The sequence below is a fragment of the Ambystoma mexicanum genome, chromosome 3p (assembly GCF_040938575.1).
Source record: "Ambystoma mexicanum isolate Mex_15411 chromosome 3p, UKY_AmexF1_1, whole genome shotgun sequence".
Taxonomy (NCBI): domain Eukaryota; kingdom Metazoa; phylum Chordata; class Amphibia; order Caudata; family Ambystomatidae; genus Ambystoma; species Ambystoma mexicanum.
Genome location: NC_090925.1, coordinates 215724585 through 215742182, shown reverse-complemented (window position 1 = coordinate 215742182; position 17598 = coordinate 215724585). Strand labels below are relative to the sequence as shown.

The 17598-nt window shown below is 50.4% G+C and overlaps 1 protein-coding gene across 2 annotated transcripts in view; it reads left to right on the top strand.

The window, feature by feature from the left end:
• Positions 1–17598, top strand: part of CHD4 (chromodomain helicase DNA binding protein 4) — a 497532-nt gene that overhangs the window by 236084 nt on the left and 243850 nt on the right. For both annotated transcript variants that reach the window (XM_069650684.1, XM_069650685.1), the window contains exon 21: positions 6368–6499. In XM_069650684.1, coding sequence (XP_069506785.1) covers positions 6368–6499 — 132 coding nt within the window. The remainder of the gene's footprint in view (positions 1–6367; positions 6500–17598) is intronic.

The window sequence follows — 17598 nt, the reverse complement described above, 5'->3', positions numbered from 1 at the left end:
AGTGTGCTGTGGATTTCTGCCAAACCACGAGGCAGGCTTAAAATGGCCGTTTTGCAAAGATGTGCTGCTGGGGCTGATTTTCTATACCCTGGCCTGGGGGCCAGATGTACAGAAGGCCAACCTATATTGTGACTGGGACAACTCTGGCGAGCTGTAGCCAAACCAGTTCAGGTATTTTGTATTTTATTTGTATAGCGCGCCAAGCCCTTGAGCATCTGGGCGCATGTTTTACAGTTGCATAGCAAAGTTAATCTACAGTTGCAAACATTAATTTACAGGGTATAAGGCAGATATTTACATGGTGAGGATACCAAGATACAATTGGCAGGTATACAGTAGGAATTACACAAGGATATAGGCAAACTTGCAATTGAGTAAAGGTAGTCCTATACAATTGAAAGCAATAATGTTACAATAGGATAGAGAGCATGATTATAGTATAGGGTAGTAGGAGGATGTAGGTGGATGTAACTTTAATGCATGTTTCTATGATTCGTTCAGTGTAAGCCAAGTTTGTAAGTTATTTTTGAAGGTGTGGAAGGAAGGTTCGACTCTGATTGTTGCAGGTAGGGAGTTCCACGTTTTGGCTGCTAGGGCCATGAAACTATCTCCTGCCTTTTGGAGCTTGAAACCAGGCAGTTGGAATGAGTGGATCTAGTGGGTCGATCAAAAGACTTGCGTGTGAATTTGTCACATAGGTACTCGGGTGCTAGATTGTTTAGGCATTTGAATGTGAGTGACCGTTTTAAATCTGATTCTTTGGTTAACTGAGAGCCAGTGCACACTACGTCTCAACTCTGAGATGTGGTGTGATATCGGGTGGTTAGTCGCCGATTTAAGCGCGTTGTTCTGCAGTTTTATTTTTTTAGGTTGTATTGGTTGGTGCTGAGGTAGAGGGTCTTGCAGTAGTCGATCTTGGATGAGACTAGAGCCCTGGCTAGGGTAAGGCAGTTGCCTGTGGTCAGTAATGGTCTACAAACATTAATTAACTTGCACGTGTATGCCATGGTGGAGGCAGTCGCGTTAATTTGTTTTGACAGGACGATGGAGTCAATGTAGATGCCTAAGGTTTTTAAGTTTTTGGAAACTGATATTGTTGCCGTCAATATTGTATTGAATTGTTTGTCCAGTTTGAGTCTGGCTTGGGTGCCTACAAGGAGCAGCTCAGTCTTTTTGTCATTGAGGCATAATCTGTGTTTAGCCATCCAGGCTTGGATGATGAGGTAAATGTTAAGTCGTTTGGAATCGATGTTGTAGTTGCTGGTAATGGGGATAAGGGTTTGGGTGTCGTCCGCATAGTTTGTGTAGGAGACACCCAGCTTTTCTGAAGATATTGTGGGGCAGGTGCATGAACCCGTGGGGAACTCTGCAGGTGACGGGTACTGGTGTCGCGGAAGCAGTTGTAGCAAATACTCTGATGGTCCTATTGCTTAGGAAACACTGAATCCAGGTGGTGGCTTTGTTGGAGAAGTGGGCTGCAGATGAGAGGTGGTTACATAGGACTTTGTGTTCCACCAAGTCGAAAGCCGCCGATAAATCTAGTAACGAGGAGTGCTAGGTCGCCATTGCCTTTTATGATCTCCGTTTGGGTTACTAGGTCTAGCAGGGCTGTCTCCATGGCATATCTGGGCCTGAATTCTTGGTTAGAAGAGGGGGTCGTGTTTTCAAACTACGCAGATGATACTCTGTGTGTAGGCCCTCTTACCGGCGTCCATGAGCAGGATGAGTTGGAAGTCAATAGTATCTTCACTCCAATTGAGAAGTCGATGTTGGACAACTATCTAGCCCTCAACCGGAGGAAGACTGAGCTTATGATTGTGGGTAGTCCACATGCTCTGCACAAACTTTATCATTCTCATAGGTCAGGTAAATTAGGAGATTACCTTATATCCCCTCTGACCAAAACAAACATTTTGGGAGTGACACTCGACCAGACACTAAATATGAGGGCACATGTCACTTTGGTTGTCTCATCAGCAATTTATTATGTTAAACTACTATCACATTTGAGACCCTTGTGGCATGTTACGACTGGGAGCTATGGATCAAGATCGCTCCCATCCTGTACTTCCTTCCCGACAAGAGGGCAGAAGCTTAGGCGATTCTACAGGAAGGCGAGGTGGCATTGGACCATGCCATTACAGTGGCCTCGGACATCGCCGACACAGGGTTACGCTAAATGGGCAACAGCGTTTGCTTTCGGCGGGGCTGGCTGAGGGCCACTCATTTTTCGCCAGGATGTTCATTCGAAGGTGTTGGACTTGCCCTTTGACAGGGACAATGTGTTGAGGAAGACTTGGATGAGGCTCTTCAAGCCATCAAGGCGGATACAGAGACGGCTCGTGCCTTGGGCATGCTTCAACAGCAACGGCTGTCCTTTCGGACTTGGGCAGAAAATCCCAAGATTGTTCTAAAGGAATCTGGATTCTGTGGAGGTGCTTCGCCCTACCGTCAACCCTCCCGCTCTTTGGCCCAGGATACCTACAGGGGGTGCACCAAATCTGGAGGACGACGACGTAATCGCCAAGGTGGCGCCTCGATGTCAGAACAGGATTGAACTGGCCGTGGTGTCGAGGGGGGTGGGCCCCCACCTGTGTAGCCCGATAGGAGACCGGCTGGCGAACTTAGTCGGCGTGTGGACGACCATCTCCACCGACCGTTGGGTGCTGAACGCTCTCGCACGTGGACACACCCTGGAATTTCAATGCAAGTGTCCCCATATACCACCAGTGGCCCGGCAGGAAAACCATGTCCCTCAGCTGCTACTGGAGGTGTGGGCCATGCTAAAATAGGGTGCGATAGAGCTCGTCCCAAAGAGGCTCCGGGGCTCCAGAGTGTACTCTTGTTACTTCCTCGTCAAAGACTGGTGGTGGTTGGAGGCCATACTAGACCCCTGTCATCTGAAGTACGCCAAGTCCCAAAAGTTCCGGATGGTGACTCTTCAGCACATACTAGGACAGCTAGAGGAGAGGGACTTTCTATCGTCACTGGATTTAGAAGATGCTTATTTTCACATCCCCATCCACGGCTACCGCAAGTTCCTGCGCTTTGTGGTTCAAGGGCAGCAGTACCAGTTCAAGGCCCTTTCCCTTCGGGCTGAAGTCGGCACCAAGGGTTTTCACCAAGTGCCTGGCGCAGGTGGCGGCGCAGCTGCGTCTATGAGGGATCCATGTACGGTTACCTGGAAGACTGGCTCATCCGTTTCCCTTAAGGGACATCGCTGTCGAACACACAGCGAAGACCGTCCGACTCCTGACGGATCTGGGGGATCAGTGAACTAAGCAAAGTCCTGCTTGACGCAATCGCAGGACACGCTGTTTCTGGGATCCCGACTCGACATTGTGTTGTGCCTGGCGTCTCCGTCGAATAACGGCCATCCTGGGCAAGGTGCAACGGCTGTTGACACTGGATATCGGAAGGGTAAGGTACGTTAAATCCCTTCTCGGCATGATGTTGTCATGCATATACCTTGTTCGACAGCGCAGGCTGCAAATGCGGCCACTGCAAGAGTACCTCAACGCCCATTGGATCCAGGTATCTGGAAGCTTCGAGAACAAGATCTCTCTCGATGAGATGTTCCGTCAAGCGATAGTGGTAGGTTATCTGTGCACATCAGTCGGCAGGCACGGACTTCCAGACCCCACCTCATCTGGAGACGGTCATGACGGACGCCTCCCTGGAAGGATGGGGCGCGCACATCGGAGGTCTGCATGCAAGAGGCCTGTGGCTGCCGGAGCACTAGTCGTTACATATCAACATTCTGGCGCTGCAGGCAGTGTTTTGGGCCATCAAGTCCTTCCGTCCCTCGAGGCCAAGGTGGTATGGGTCTTCACGGACACCACCACCACGATGTTCTACATCCGGAAGCAGGGGGGGCACCAGATCCCCAGCACTCTCCAGAGAGGCTCAGGACCTATGGCACTGGGCCGTGTCCCAGGGGAGATTCCTCGTCCCGTTTCATCTGGCGGGAGTGAAGAACATCATCGCCGACTCCCTCAGCAGGGAGCTGCGCTGGTGCCACGAGTGGGAGCTTCGGCAGGATCAAGTGGATCTTCTGTTCAGACGATGGGGCAATCCCCACATCGATCTGTTTGCGACGGCGACCAACACCAAGTCCTGGAGGTTCGCCAGCAGGTTTCCCCAGGCGGGCGGGGAGCATGGGGGATGCGTTCTTTCCCCTGTGACGGCCTGTTTCTCTATGCGTTCCCTCCGTTGCCATTGCTTCTGCGACTCCTCAATCAACTCAGACGGTCCCGGATGATCCTTGTTGCACCGGCGTGGCCGAGACAAATATGGTGCCCTGACCTTCTGGACTTGTCAGCGTCCCCGCCAGTCAAGCTTCCGGTAGCCGCAGATCTTCTCGCCAGGGAAGGAGGTGCAGTTCTGCATCACGACCCAGGGTCGCTGAACTTACAGGCCTAGCTCCTGCAGCGTTAGAGTTCGGGGGCTACGATCTCCCAGCGGACTGCAAGGAGGTTCTTACCAAGGTCAGAGCATCGTCTACTCTAAAATGCTACGGACATAAATGGAAGAGGTTTGCCGTTTGGTTCCGTGCACAGAAGATTGATCTTCTACAAGTCACGACTCCGCAGGTACTGCCATATTTTCTGTTGTTCAAGGCTTGACTGGCCCATTCCTCCATCAAAGTTCATCTGGCGGCTATCTCCCGCTACACCAGATCTCCGGGACGGTCGTCGTTATGATCACACCATCTAGTTAAGAAGTTTGTCAAGGGACTGTTCCATTCATTCCTGCCGGACTCAATGTGGTGCTGACTAGGCTCATGGGTCCTTCATTCGAGCCTATGCATTCGGCGCCACTGAACTTTCTGTCATGGAAAACAGCCTTTCTTGTGGCCATCACCTCCACACGACGAGTGGAAGAGATCAGGCCCTCTTGTAAACCACCTTACTTGACCTTCCACGAGACGAGGGTGGTGCTGTGGACGCACCCCTCCATGCTCAAGGTGCTGTCGGACTTCCATCTCATCGAGCCGTTGGTGTTACCGGTTTTCTTCCAGTCTCCTTCGTTGCCGGCTGAGAGGACTTTGCACTAGCTGGATGTGGCTAAAGCGCTAAAGTTCTACGTGGACCGCACAGTGTTTTCGGAAGACATCACAGCTGTTTCAACTTTGGCCCTGATTCTTCAAGGCTTCCATTTCCAGGTGGCTCTCCGGCTGCATCACCCACTGTCACTGGTTGGCAAACTGCCCGTTGGAGCCCATTTCACCAGAGCGATCGCAACTACGGCGTTCATGTCTGGTGTGCCCCTGCTGGACATCTGCAGGGCTGCTACATGGAGGTCGACGCACATCTTCACGAGATTCTACTGCATCAACTGGGATTCCAGGGAGGAGTCCAGAGTCGGCCAAGCAGTGCTGCGCAACCTGTCAGCTTGACGGTGAGCTGGTGAGGAGGTAAGAGATGCTAGATGTTGAAATGCTTGAGGTTGAGCCTTGCCACCTTCCGTGGTTGTGCATGTGTTATGCTATGTATTCTTTATCCATGAGCATGTGAATCCATGCCAGACCCCATGCTGGAGAAAGAACAAGTTACTTAACTGTAACTGTTGTTCTCCAGCATGGGTCTGGCATGGATTCACATGCGAACCCTCCCGCCTACCCCTCTGCGGCTCTTTCTTCTCTTGGTCCTACTGCTACTTTGTGCCACCAAATCTGAAGATGGATGCCAGAGGAGGGGCTTAGGTAGAGGGCAGTCATTGGCTGGGGGGGTGGGGGGGCAGTATAATCCAGAGACCAGTGATTGGTTGTTAGGAGAAAGACAGTTCAGAAGTGAAACTGATTTTTTTTTTTTCTTTACCGTGGAGTCCCAGCCTGATGACGGGGAACATTCATGAGCATGTGAATCCATGCCAAACCCATGCTGAAGAACAGTTACAGGTGAGTAACTTGTTCCAGAAGTACCTTTTTAACTTAACATATAAAATTTCACCAGTGCGCCCCCCCCAACCACAAGTCATCAATATGGTGCGTGCAACGTAAACCCTTTGTGATCATGAAGGCCCCCCCCCGACCACAACATTTACAAAGCGCTGATCGGACATTCACAAATTGTGGGTCACCACACAAACCATGCCTGAAGCAAAGCCACTAGCCCACAGAACACTCTACACAACCATAGCGCTCAAACTTGGATGCACAAGATGTGTATCCACCCTATCCCAGTGGATGAAACCCACATGAAGGCTTACCTTGCAGAAGAACCTTTTTGAATGCATGAACAGAAATTAATCTTGTACTGCGCCCTCAGCAACAAACCAAATCGAACAGGTTTTCCTGCATGTCAAGAGTCAAAGTTTTCAGCAGTGTGATGTATAAAACCCAATAATGTAAAATGTATTTTTCCAGGAGGCGCCAAAGATGCCTAACGGGATGTATGATGGCTCGGCCCTGATTCGTGGAGCTGGAAAACTGTTACTTATGCAGAAAATGCTGCGCAAGCTAAAGAATGATGGGCACAGAGTACTAATCTTCTCCCAGGTAACCTTTTGTTATTTCATAGAATAACTCCTTTTCTACTGGAAAATGGCACTTTGCCCAGAGGTTTGCAAGTTGCAAAGATTCCAGCTGCATGTGTCGGGTTGTGATCACTTATCTTGATCTACTTTTTGTTTAAACTTTTTTTAAATGATTTCCTTAAATATGGATTGTGATGGCAAGTCTAGAAAGGTTTCAAGGTTAAACTATCACAACTTAAAGTGCAAAGAAAACAGCTGTTGGTAAAGATTATTTTATTTTTTTTAAATAGCAACTTTCCCTCCATTTTGATGGACCCCACATTTTTTTTTTTTTTCACTGTCCTTGCCTTTTCCAGACAAGTGAAGTCTTCAGCTTCACACCACCTTTGCTCATTGTTATGGGGCAACTGACCAGTCCTTAAGGCTGTCAATACTGGGAAACTGTTCTTTTTTGGATATGTTAGCTATTTTCTGGGCAACCTTTTATCATTGCACAATGCATCCTACAATGCCGTGCAATGGGGATTATTTTTTATGACCCTAGCCTACACTTCAAGGGATTTTTGGTTACTTCGGATGTGCTAAACGATAAGCTGGTGGCAGCAGTAGCATTTTGACTAGTTTTAAAATCTTTCTTTAGCCCTACCGCATTTGGCTACTAACTGTGGCTAGTTCCCAACATGGCCTTGTTTTTTTTGCCATCTTGTCCTGTGGCCTTCTTCCTGCCAGGTCAGGTGTTAGGTTATTTTCTATACTCTGGCCTAGTGCACAGATGTATAGAAGGCCAACCTAATTTAGTGACTGGGACAACTCAAGGAGCTGTAGCCAAACCAGTTCAAGGTAGCTAGGCGAGTGGTCAAGGCCACGTCTCAGGAGGGGTCCTCGATGAGTAAACAGTGAAAAATCAAGGACGCACAGCTATAAAAATATTTATTTATGGCCATTTAACACTGAGAGAAATGACTGCTAGCATGTTTTATTATCACACATGTAAATAAGATACATGTATATACAATCACTGGAGTAGGGCAAAATACATGACAACCCCTTGCAAAGGAATACACGTATTCGTATGCAGCACTACAGGTCCAGAGAGATGCAACACTAACTTTAAAAGGCCTTCGCTAAGATGTATGGGCTCTTGTGCTCAAACGTTCACCAAAGTTCCACATAGTTTTATGAGACAGCAAAATATTAGTGATTGTCTGCTCGGGTCAAATGCCGCGTTCTAAGGGATAGAGGGGGAAAGTTATTCTAGCCAAGTGTCACATACTTTCTGAATACTTGCGTGAGCAAGCAGTGGCAAAGCCAAACCGTTAGAAAACTTTCCAAACATTAGCAACATTTATAGGGAGTGTGATGCTGGAAATGCATTGGCGGGACAGGGCCTCCTTGTCCTTTATTGCCTTATGTATGTTCTGACTTTTCTGTGCACAATTTCATGTGGGACTCCAGGCTGTGCAGCTCTTCCTGTTTTTGGTGTGGTGAACAGACCCTTGGGATACCCTTATGGAACCCATGGGTGGGAATACGATCCTGTAATCCTAGTGTACATTTTTGGGCTCCTGTGTGTGGCCCAAAGAGCAGAGTATGGGCTGGTGGCAGCTCCATGCTGAATTGGACAGGTGCTCTGAGTATCCTCCGTTTTGGGATACCCAGGCCCTGCCATTGGAATCAGTTGATTCCTTATAGGAAACAAGATGCCCCCTGTGGCCTCTTCCTTTCTATCGCCCCTTACCTTAGTTTTCCCGAAGCCCTGACCCTGTCCCTTCCCCCTGACTGGCTGTTGGGTGGAAGTTCCATCTATGGTATTGTGGCGTAGTCCAGGCCAGACTGGCTGAAGCCTTGCCAATGACTGTATGTTGTGGGGACGCCCGCGGGGTGGGACCTGGGTGAATGGAGTGTGGCGAATACGCATTTCATGTTATGGGTGTCTAGTATCTGGTGGTTGACACAATGACTGAGACAGCCCTGCCTGAAACTAGCATGAATGCAGTTTGTAGTGCGGAATGGCTCGGTACTTGTCCGAATCCACATCCATTGAGTGTCTGGATGGAGAATAGCCTGAATGCACTGTGAGTCTGATTGGCTGCCTGACTGCCCTTCTGAGTGATTGGTTGGCTGAGTGTGACCCAACAGAGTGAATGGGAGATCAACAGTATATCTAGGGGCCTCTCACTGCTAGAAATCGTTCAGAAGCTGTAGTTTAAACTGATGCTTAACTTTGAAGCCCACTGGAAGAAGAACCGCTGCTGCTGTCCTAAGCTAAATTCGAAAGCTGCTCTGCCTTCAAGGAACTGATCCAAGAGGGGGCCTGGCTAAGAGACCTCTTCCCGAGCTATGAGGGACCATCGTTCACCAGCTGATCTTTGAAAAAGCTCCCTGGACACCAGACCCTCGAAAGGCTGCTGACCGGAGACTGGGACCACCACGGAATCACGAAGAGAAGCGCCTGTACTTTAAAGTCCATCACTGTCGCCGACCACAGCCGCAGTGCTCCTTTGCCTAAGAACATTGAAACAAGGTCTCCCTTGCTCATCCTCGTCGTGCTTTCGTCCTGCTCGAGAAGGTCAAGGCCGCCGACAACAGGAGAATCCGCCAGTGGGTTTCGCGCCACCCGAAGACCGCAGACGTCGGACGACTCGACGCCCTTGCTGGGCCAAAGTTCTTCATTAACTATTTGCGGCAATGAACACTTGTCGTTGAGGTGCACTGCACACCTCAGCTCCAGGATGTTTTTGACCGATCGTCAACGAGCACCGCAAGAACCAAAGCTGCTGCCGCAACAGTGTTCATCCTTTTTCTTCACTGAAACTCGACAAACCGTGGCTCCTGCCTGAAAGGGAGTGCACTCAAGAAGGGCCTGTCGACTCACCAAAGAACTCTGAGACCAGGTACTTCGAATGGATTGTGTCCTCCCACGTATTCCTCATCTATATTCATATCTCGTCAGCTTCGGTAAAATAATTCTCGACAGAGGGCGCTGTGCATGAGGTTGTGGCGTCGATGTCCCTCAATGGGCTCCGTACCGACGTCACCATCCTCGGAAGTAGCTTGTGCCGCGCCTGTTGGCTTCAGTTCCGTTTTTCCAATTGTTTCGCTCTCGAACGGCACGCTTCAAAATTTTCATCAAGAAAATGTCTTCTACTCCCAAGACGGGTTCAAAAAAATGTATCGACTGTGGATCGAAAATGGTGATTACATACCCTCGCCGCTTGTCTTTGGTGCCTAGGTTCAGACCATCGAACCGGAGACTATGGCTCCTGTCAGTTGATGACTGAGAAGGCTCTTCGTCAGAGAAAAGCTAAACTGGCAGTGGGGCGGGAAGCTTCCAAGGCCTCTTCGAACGCCTCGTCAAAAAAACATAGTAAGTCGGGCGTCGAAAGATTCGGACCGCCGAAAACATTCCAAGCGGTCTCGATCACGTAGTAGATGGAGACGTTCTTCATCTTCTTCAAAGAAGATTGAGGAGACCTAGGTCTCCCTCTGATACGGCTACCAAATTGGTAAGATGTCCGACTAAGTCGGATTCCCCAAGAAAATGGGATGAATTTAGAAGGAAGATGTTGAAGGTCTTTGAGAATGCAGCCTCGATCCCCTCAAACATCAAGAGCCAGACCCCGGTTGCTCTGTTGGACGACGCAGGAGAGTCAGGACCTACTGTGGAAAGATCCAGTAGTAAGGGTGAATCTCGAGCCAATCTCAAATCGTCGAAGACTCATCGAGAATAGAGTGATTCCCCCGACATGGTCTAAGAAACATAAGTTGTTGAAATCCTTGATGCCATTGGCGCCAACGACTTCGACACCGGAGCCTTCAACACCTTTGTCGAAGTAATCATCGGTGCCTTCGAAGATTCCTTTGAGGCATACTCATACACAGGCAAAGGAGTAAGTCTCCTTTCCTAAATCAGATTTTTTTAAGTCTGTCAATCTTTGAAAAAGAAAGTGCCTCAGAAGAAGTTTCTCCTTTTGGAGTACAATATGGTGCGAGAGGTGCCAGAGGAATTAATCGATCCAGAATCGAAAAAAGAGAGCCTTGTGTGACACCGTTCACACTGCTAGTGGCATTGATAGGCCACCAGAGCTAGAATTTACAAAACCTGACCCTGCAGAACATGCAGATTCAGGGTATGGGAGTTTGATGAATAGGATTGAATACTTGGGCTGTGGTAGATCCTCACCCACATTTGATCAGGATGATATGACTGATATACTTGACCAGGGCCCCCAGAAGGACCCAGTTCTCTGCAGTTAACAGTAATTTTCTTAAGAAGTACAGAACTTCTACTTCTGACACTGATTATTTAAAGAGGCGTCCCACTCCAGAAAGTCTGGGTATTCAGGCAGCAACTTCGTCGAGGCAAACAGCCTATTCGTCTATCCCCTGGATAGAGGATAAGAAGGTGGACGCTTGGGCCCGTAAGGTCTTTACCTTGGATAGCATGGCTCTCGAGTCAGCAAATGTCACCTGGCCAGATTCACCCATACCCTGTGGGACTGCGTTTCGGCGGGGGCTGAACATATTCCGGAAGGCGAGGAAAGGGAAGGCTTCCTAAATATTGTAAAAGACGGAAAGGAGGCAATGGGGGAATGGCTCCAGTCTAGACTGGATACTGCTGATGGTATCAGCAGATCAATTGCTGCAAGCACAGTACTACGCAAATGTGCGTGGTTGAGGAAGTCTGGGTTTGCACCTGATGTGCAGGCCAGGCTACTCAACATGCCTTTTGATGGCTTGAGGCAGTTTGGCAGTAAATCTGATGAAAGCTTAGAAAAACTGCTGACTTCGAATGCAGTGGCTAAATCTCTTAGCGCCTCTATGCAACATCTTTCAGGCTCCTCTTCCTGGCGAGGTCGTTCTTTTCGATACTACTCCTCTTTTGGTAGAGTAAGAGGACAGGCCATTCAAAGAAGAAATATCACTCCTGGTGGATGAGTAAAAGGTGCAAAACTAGCCTTGAACCGCATCATTGCCCTCAGCCGCTCCTGCAGCTGCCTCCAAGTCACTCTGAAACCTTATCACACAAGACCCTGGTGGGAGGCAGAATCTCACAGCATCTGAAAGAATGCTGAGGCATTACTTCAGATGCTTGGGCACTGGAGGCAGTAGCTCAAGGTTACTGCCTTACTTTCCTAAAAAGGCCTCTGGACCATCCACCGGGAACCAACTGTCAAAATTCCAGATCCGCTTCTTTTGCAGGAAATTTTAACATTGCTAGAGAAAGGTGCAATAGGATATGTACCTGTAGCGTAGAGGAACAAGGGTTGGTATTCCCCATACTTTCTCATCCCAAAGAAGGACTGAGGATTGAGACCCATCTTGGACTTAAACTTGAACAAGTTCCTCAGCAAGAATAAGTTCAAGATGGTAACCCTTTCGCAGATGGTAACCCTTTTGCAGATCCTTCAGGCTCTCCAACTCCAAGACTGGTTGGTATCATTGGACCTTCAGGATGCTTACTTTCATGTGCTAATCCATATAAAGCACAGAGTACCTGAGGTTTGCGGTTGATGGTTCTCATTATCCGTTTCGTGTTCTGACATTCGGGCTGACCTCCGCCCCAAGGGTTTTCACCAAACTGATGGCGGTTGTGGCAGCGAGTCTCAGGAGAGGGGGGAAATTCACATCTACCCCTACCTGGACAATTGGTTGATCAGAGTGCGTTCGCACGAACAAGCTCAGGAACCTCGGTCATTCACTTGTCGCTCCTTTCAGACTCCGCTTCTCCCTCAATTTCAAGAAGTCCCACATGATACCATCCCAAAAGCTACAGTTTATCGGAGAAGTCCTGGATACCTCCTCCGGCAGAGCCTCGCCTCCCGAGGTGAGCGCTCTGCACATTCTGCAGATAGTAACAAAGTTCCAAAATGCGCAACATTGTCCGGCCTTCGATTTTCTGAGGTTGCTCAGTCTCATGACATCCTGTATCTTTCTTGTGCCAGATGCTCAATTGAGGATGAGATCCCTTCAATGGGCTCTCAGGACTCAGTGGTCCCAATTCTCAGGGAATGTCGGATCTTCTGCAAGTTCAAAGCACAGTTGCTCAAGACCTTCTTTGGTGGGCTTGCAATGACAACATTCTCAAGGGGGAATCTTTGGCAGTCATGGCCGGAGATGACTGTAGTGACGGACGCCTCACTCACGGGGTAGGGAGCCCACACCAACGATCTGACAATCAGCGGTTGTTGATCTCCATCGGAGTCCAAATTACACATCAACCTGTTGGAGCTGAGGGCAATCAGACTAGTGCTCAAGGCCTTTCTGCCCTCTGTACAGGGAAAGAATATCCCGATGACGGACAACACTGTGGCCATGTACTACCTTAACAAGAGAGGTGGTGTAGGGTCACTACCACTGTGCAGAGAGGCAATGCAGCTCTGGTTCTAGGCAATACGAGAAGGAATCTGTCGGCAGTTCACCTAGCCGGAGAGCAGAACACGACGGTAGACACTCTGAGCCGGCAGAACAGTGTCACACGAGTGTGAACTAGCTCAGGAAGTCCTTTGAGAGATCTTCACTCTTTGGGGAACCCCTCAAGTTGATCTGTTCGCGACCACGGTCAATCGGAAGTGTTTCCACTTCTGTACGCGTTGCCGCCAGTCCCCGTGATTCCTCCAGTAATCGGGAGATTGAGAAAGTTCAGGAGAACCATGATCCTAATTGCCCCGGATTGGGCCAGGAGGATGTGGTACCCAGACCTTCTGGACATGTCCATCTGCCCTCTAGTATGTCTTCCGTAAAGAGAGGAGATGCGTCTTCCAATTACGGATTATTTGCTAAGGTGGTACTACATTCTGTTCATGAGAAAAATTAATTAGTACTCCCACTTCAAATTATCACTGCTATGCAAGTCTATCGTAGATGAGGAATAAATGGGAGGACACAATTCATTCGAAGAACAAGTTACTTACCAACTGTAACATTCTTTTGACTGGATGTTCCTCCCATGTATTCCTCATCCAACCCCCCCCGATCCTACCCCGCAGTGCAGTTTACATAAGTTACACTTCTCGCTCACAGAGCTTTTCAGTCATCAGGCATGCCTGGGTGTTCCTTGAATATTTCCCCCAAAAGCAGAACTGAAGCCAACGGGCGCGGCACAAGCTACTTGTACTGATGGTGACACGGTACGGAGCCCGTCGAGGGACATAGACGCCACGATCTCGTGCACAGCACCCTCTGCCAAGAATGTATTTTTCAAAGCAGCAAAGCTGACGAGATACAAATATCATAGATGAGGAATACGTGGATCATTCTGTCGAAAGAATGTTACAGTTGGTAAGTAACTTTTGCTTTGAGGTCGTGGAACCTTTTAGAAGGACTCAAGACTATATTGTGTATAATTGCACTGTGCTTGTCAAATAAGCTTGATTTACAGGTTGCAAAGGTTGGGGGGGTGGGGGGGGGATCCTCGCACAGAACAGTCTGTAGGTAACTGGAGTCTGCGTTCTGCCATTGTTCAATCTAACTTGCTTTCTTTCTGTCTCTTGTTGCTTCATCTTACAAACTGATTCCTATGCTATTTGGGGCCGTCGGCTGTGGGTGCATTTTAAAGAAATCGATGAGGGGTACCTCGTAGACCTGTATATATTTGCCATTATAGTATTGCTAGAGTACAAAGTGTTATTGTGTACATAATGTGAACCTTATTTATATAAAGACTGTTTTAACTGTGTGTGGACATTCCTTTGTGGGTGCTTGGCGACTACACTGTACTTAAGAACCATCCCGCATCACCTCCTGAGAGCTAAGCCTTGATTGCTCGTCCATTGCTACCAACAATAGAGATTCTTGGCTGGGGTGCTCTGTGCTTGGACTGCAGGGGATGCAGCAATGCAGGGGGACTTGTCGCAGCCTGACTTTGAAGCCTGTCTCCGGTCCCCTTGATGCTGGAACCATGCAATTTGGCATAGATGAGTCCTGTAGAATAAGCTGTCTTACTCTTGCGTCCCGTCACCTTTCATCCATACTGTATCGGCGTCCTGTGTGAGGGACGGGACACGGATCCTTTTTCACCAGAAAAACCACCTTCCCCTTTAAATGTAGAGTTGGGCGCGGCCCTGGGAGCATGCTCTCAATCTGACTCCGCCGACCGGCGCCACTCCTCGGTCCTCTTTTTCCACATCGACCGGAACAGGCCCATTTCACCAGCGCTCCTGGGTTTGGCTTCGGCCATGTAATACCACGCGCTCTTCCCCAGGTATTCAATCTTGTCTTGTCTTTTTTTTCTAGATAGTTGGTCCTCCAACGCCACGCTCCTCCCCAGCGCATCCCGACTTCAATGGGCTTCAGCAGGTGCCCAGTCTGCGAGGGGCTCTTCCCCCACATCAGACCACCACCCCCTTTGTCTCTGCTGCCACGGCCCCAACCACAGCTGGGAAGGTTTCTCAGCGTGCAACGCCTTGACACCTCGGGCACTGAAGAACAGGCTAGGTAGGTGGAGAGCTCTTCCAGATTTCACCTCATAAGGACCTAAAATAATTTGCCTAAAATAAGGCCTCTATTCACTGTTGCACCCGTAAGGGTAGCTCCTTTCCGAAGAAGCACCCGACCGGGAGGGGCCTGCACATGTACCAAGGCTAGCCCATCTACCGGCCTTGCGTCCGAGGGGTCTCTGGATCCTCCTGGTATCAGTGCTGAGGGACTGCAAGCTTCTTGTACCGAGGGGCAACACCCTGGTACCATCATCATGTCCGAGGGGGCGCCTTCATGCAGCACTACTGGCAGTTCTGCCGAGGGCCCCACGCCTTCCAGGCCCCACGCCTAAGCTGCGGGATAAGCCTTATGATGCAACAGTGTCTTGGACGGGGCTGGTTCCAGCGAGCCAGGCACCACGACTCCGCTCCACAAAATGGCCATTGCGCCAAACAAAATGGCCGCTCGTCCGATAACTCCTCTAGCAGAGTGGGTCGACGAATGAGTCACAAGGTGGGACTGTGGTCAACCAGGTACGTGGCCTACAGCGTATCAATCAGCAGCGCAGGGCAGGTTCCCCCTGCGTTCCAGACAGTGCGCCTTGGCTCCAGCAGCCTGTTGCCACTGCATCAAGATCTCCAGCCACCTGCTCAGCCTCCGAAGACTGGTTCTTCAAAAGGTTTCTGGTGCTGATGCGAACGCCTCAGATGGGATATATCCTTCAGGATGCTATCCGGGACATGCTCCCGCAGGTCACCCCACCAGTAGCCTTTGTCATTCCTCCAATGGCTCTGGTGCCTAGGCCCCAGAGCTTCCTGTGCCTCCGCCATTACAGGCGGTTCCACAGTCTCTGGTTTCCACACCACAGCCCACGGCATCCAGTACCCCTCCACCAGTTCTGAAACCTCAGAGCACACCGGCGGACACAGACGACGACCCCGACACACCATCGTCGGCGAAGGCTTTCCATTAACGCCTTGTGGCCCTGGCAGAATACCTGGGCCTTCCTCAGCCTAAGGTTGAGCAGCCCGAGGAGGTGGTCCTGGCAGAAGTCCTCACGCTAAGGCCCCCCTCCAAGACGGGGATCCAGATGCAGAAGGATGTTGTTGCCCTGGCCAAGAAGGGGTGGCCTAAGCCGCACTCAGCCCAACCTGTCAACCTGCGCCTTGATGCCAAGTACAGGCAGCTAGAGGTGGAGGATACTCTTGCTTTCGGCTCATCCTCAGCCGCACTCCTCGGTGATCACTGCGGCGTGTCACTATTCTCCAGCATGGGGTCTGGCATGGATTCACATGTTCATGAATATTCCCTGTTGTCAAGCTGGGAATCCTCGGTAAAGAGAATCTGTTTCACTTCTGAACTGTTTCTCCTAACAATCAATCGCTGGTCTCTGGGTCATACTGCCCCCAGCCAATGACTGCCCTCTACCTAAGCCCCTCCTCTGACAGCCATCTTCAGAATTTTACCGCACAAAGTGTTGGGAGTCCTCCTGCTATAGCTCTCGAGTTTTTACTGAGTTTCGGGATTCCCCAGCCACAAGAAATCTGAGCGGTCTTCTAAGACCTTTGAGGGCACCTCGGTGACAGGGCCCCAATTTAAGGCCAAGGTCCGCAGGCCAGGGTGTGCACAGCGTCTTCGGCACCCTCAACCACGAGCCAACGCTCCGAGTCGGCTCTGGAGAAGCCCTGGATGGGCCAGTCTGAGAGGCCAAATGGGAGCGGGGTGCTGACCCACCCACCCTTAAAGATGAAGGCCCCTAGTTCGACCAAGGTCGTGCAGGCCCAGATTCAACCGGCGAAGCCTTCCATCGAAGGCGTGGTGGCATCCTTAGCGAATGCCGCAGACGTGGGTTTGCACGATAAGAGTCCCCAAGGCGAGAGGTTCCCTGCCTGCCAGGAGGGAATCGTTTCAGCCCAGAGAAGGCAACTGAGAAGGCGATGCCAACCGTCTGCCCCTGGTCGAAAAGCAGGTGGGGGGGGGGTCATGGTAGTCCTGCAGGGCACAGACATCTTCCTCTGAGGGGGAGCTCTCTACTCCCCAGACCATTTTGATAGATAAATTTGCCAAGGCCTCTGGGAAGGACCCTGATGAGGGAGACGTCAAGAGTGGCGATGAGACCGACAAGGAGCAGGGTGTTGAGGACTTGGAAAACCCTACACCACTGCCTCTGTCGCTTCCACCTCTGCCACCTCAGCAACCACCTCATCCCCCAGCGGACATCTGTGGACATCCTCCAGGTGCTTCACACATTGTGCTCGGAGATTTGGACGAGGCAGCCTCTTCTGCTGATTGAGGACCCAGCACCACCAGAGGATCTCTCTTCACCGGGGCCATCAGGCGTGCCCCCTACCAAGCAGAGGAGATTTCTTCCTCAACCGCCTTGCCACCCTTCGCCCCCCCCCCCCCCCCCCTCCTCCAACGAGGGAGGATGCAGACCTGGACATGACTGGCATGGTCAACGACGGCGGGTTAGGGGACCTCCCGTCTCCCAGAGTGTCACCGCCCAACGAGATGTGCTTGTTCCATGCCATGATCTCGAGGGCCTCGGACCTCTTTTAACTGACTCCAGAGGAAAAGTTTCCTGTACCAACGCCGCAAGGCGAAGAGGAAGACAGTGCTGTCAATCCCTCTGTTGGATGACATCTGGGACGAGGGACTTATGAAGAACCATCCTCGGCCCCAGCGAAGAAGGACCCGTACAAA